Raw genomic sequence first — 3,238 nt, 5'->3', positions numbered from 1 at the left:
ATATTCCACTATTAACAAAATCTGTCAAGCTAATCTAACCTCCTTTCAGAATGCAAGATGAACTATCAGTCCACGTAATCTAATGAATATAAAAGCTACACTCCTTATCTAAAACACACAAATTTATGATTTAATGGTTACTTCTAAGCCACCAACTTTCAACATTAATATTTATTTTGGCAAAGATAAGCAGAACACAAAATAAAGTCCTAAAAGACTGGATATCCAGAGTCGGTGAAGAAGCATGATTTTCAATGAGGCAAAGCTGCGAGGGGTTCGGTACACATCATGTCACTCAGTCTGATGACGACTCGGTAAATTCTCAAACAACGAAAAATGATATGAACGCCAGAAGACGTCGAAGAAAACAGAGAAATATTATATTTTATAATTAACAAGCGATGGACTTCAACGTTTAACTAATTAACTTTGATTTTGAGCATTTTATAGTGAGAAAAGTCAATAATTCTGAAAACGCTGCGCAATTTGCTCCTCCTGTGAGAAAATCATACACCTCGGAAAGATTCTCCAACATGGGAATGACGATCGACTGACGTCAGCCCTAATAGATGGGGAAAAAAAAGCCCAAAAAAGGCAAAATTTTTTGTTCGATGAAATCCATAAATATGAGTTTTTTTTTTTTCTTTGTTGAGAGTGAGCGAAGAGAAGAAATGGGTAATGCGGTTGCATTATCAGCTGGAAAGAGAAGGGTGAAAATCATGAAGCTCGATGGGGAAGTTATGAAATTGAGGCCTCCTGTAACTGTTGGACAAATTTTACTAAACCACCCAAATCACGTTATATTGCATTCTGATGCTGTTCGTCATATGGGATTAAAGGCCGAGCCTTTAGAAGAATCTTTCCAACTGAGGCCAAAGCAGCTTTATTTTCTGCTGGAGATGCCCAAAATTGTGGATCTGAGGGCGCCCACCCGGGTTCGATCCTCGATCAATATGACAGCCAAGTCGAGGTTGGAGACCATGCTTTTGAAGCGCCGCTCCAGTTCAGATATTGGTGCCCTAACTGCTTCTTCTCCGTCTCTTGACGGAGAAAATGGTGGGCCTGTTCGGGTTCAAGTCCGTCTGAGCAAAGCTCAGTTTGAAGAATTGGAGTCCCGAAGCAAGAGCAGTTGTGAGACTGCCGAGAAGGTTTTGGATTTGTATGTTAGAGATGAGTCAGGACAGATTTCTGGTTCGGGAGATTCTGTTAGAACGTTGTACCCCAAATCTGAGGTAATCTAATCTCATTCGAATTGTGTCTGTTGTTTTATTGGTTTCTATTTTATTCATAGAAGGTAGAAGTCAAGATTAATTATTATGTGTTGTAATTGATTATTATTATTTATTAAATTTGAGTAGATTTCAAACCTTTTAGATAAGAAGCTCACAATTTATGCCATTGTGTGATACAAAGAAATAATTTGTTTTTGATTAATTTTAAATTTTAACCATTATCAATATTTTGTAGTGCACAGTATGATCTTTATCAAATTACGAGAATAAAGGAAAGTATTCCAAAAAAGTAATATTTTGTCAATTCTTTATTGTATTTGATTGTAGCTATAGAAATAGACAAAAATATAAGAAAAAAGTAATTCATTATCATTTTTATTAATATATTTAATTGTTGATTTTTATGTTATACTGTATTACTTTCTCAATTTTTCATTTAGAAATCATTCATAGTAATCTATTGTGAAAAAAAGATTGTCAGGAAAATTAGAAAGTAGCTTAGCCTACATCATTCTTAATTCTCTTCTCTGATCACTCTAACTTTTAAATGAACTAGTTTGGTCCCATAATTTATGGATTAGATTATGTAGAATTTTTTTCATTAACATTTTAGATATTCATCACACTTTTTTCTTTACAATCTCTTGCATTTTCTGATGACAGATCACAAGTAACATGGAAACCTTGATGATAAAAAGTTTACACAATTAGTATAGTTTGTATAAATTTTGAAAATCTAATAACTTTGATAAACAAATCTGATTTCTAATTTTTCTTACAATCTTTTTCTCATAACAACGATAAAAGATTAAAGAAAGCCATACATCAAGAGAGCATATAAATTGACTGCGTAGAATATTAATTCCTTCTAAATTTATATTTATTAACCAGTTATTTGTAACAATCAATTTTTAGGTACTGCAGAGAAATGATGTTAAAATGGGAAGTAACTTTCAAAGCGCGGGAGTTTATCAAAGATTTGGAAAATAGAGATTTATATTTGTGAGCGTGGATAAAAGTATTGGTCAAAATTTGGTGGAATTAGGTTGAGGAAATTCATTTGGACGTGATGCAGAATACAGCTATTCTCATTCTTCAAACAAGAATGATTAAGTTCGTATAATTTAGTCAGAATGGTGAATGAATGATTAGTTTGGTGACGGAGAATTCAACTATCGTCTTTCTTCAAGCATGGCTCATTATGTTCGTATAATTGTATCACAGCGAGGAAAGAATGGTTAAGCTTTGAATCAATTTCATTGTTAGGTGGAGTGGCTAATAATTTTGTCGGCATGAATTACTTTCATAGATATATTTCCAATATTAATATCTTCATTATAATAATTTTTATAATAGATTATTTGTGTCATATTTCAATTGTAATAATTTTAGAACATATTAATATGTAGAATATTTAATGATAATTATTAATTTATATATTATTTTACTATAATTTTAATATTACTTTCTAAATAATAATAATAAATAAATATATCATTAAAATTCAATTTATATCGCTTTGACCTACTACAAATTTGTAAATATATTCTACATTTAAAAAAAAATTGTAACAGAATATAGTTACAAATAATTAAAAAAAATCAAAAGGTAATTTATTCTAGTGATATATATATATAGAGAGAGAGAGAGAATTGTTGAGAAAATAAATCAACTGTAAATATTATGTTATGATTATTAAGAAGCTAAATTCGTGTGTGTGTGTGTGTGTGTGTGTGTGTGTGTGTGTGTCTATATATGTGTATATATTTACATATATCTGTATATATATGTATGTATGTATGTATGTATGTATGTATTGTTGGAAATATAAGAGTAACTGAGAGGGGAGGGGTGAATCAGTTATCACATAAATAAATCTTAGATCCCTTAGATATCAAAATAAACTTTACTTTAAATAATGATGCTCGGTAAACACACACTCACTCAGCTTACACTAGCAAATGTTGCAACTCAACAAACACTAAAATAACTTGGCAATTTCTTAA

General features: G+C 30.9%; 1 protein-coding gene across 2 annotated transcripts; it reads left to right on the top strand.

Moving 5' to 3' along the window:
- Positions 1–632: 632 nt before the first annotated feature.
- Positions 633–2,601, top strand: LOC149535899 (uncharacterized protein At1g66480-like). Of its 2 annotated transcripts, none has more exons than XM_089804159.1 (2): positions 633–1,232; positions 2,157–2,601. In XM_089804159.1, exons 1-2 carry the CDS (start codon positions 672–674, stop codon positions 2,220–2,222), a joined length of 627 nt encoding a protein of 208 aa, XP_089660285.1. In that variant the 5' UTR covers positions 633–671; the 3' UTR covers positions 2,223–2,601. The 2 variants fall into 2 exon arrangements, with proteins under 2 accessions (XP_089660285.1, XP_089660284.1); XM_089804158.1 differs by having other exon boundaries at positions 2,148–2,601.
- The last annotated feature ends 637 nt before the right edge of the window (positions 2,602–3,238 follow it).

This window comes from Cupressus sempervirens, chromosome 10, assembly GCF_028749045.1.
Source record: "Cupressus sempervirens isolate cs-2001-9-10 chromosome 10, ASM2874904v1, whole genome shotgun sequence".
NCBI lineage: Eukaryota > Viridiplantae > Streptophyta > Pinopsida > Cupressales > Cupressaceae > Cupressus > Cupressus sempervirens.
Note: the sequence above shows the minus strand (reverse complement) of the source record. Positions and strands in the feature narration are given on the sequence as shown.

Excerpts from the sequence above, each read along its gene's own strand:
- LOC149535899 (XM_089804158.1), top strand. The coding sequence starts at position 672 with ATGGGTAATGCGGTTGCATTATCAGCTGGAAAGAGAAGGGTGAAAATC. Across the intron at positions 1,233-2,147 it reads CGTTGTACCCCAAATCTGAG|GTACTGCAGAGAAATGATGT; the intron begins GTAATCTAATCT and ends ATCAATTTTTAG.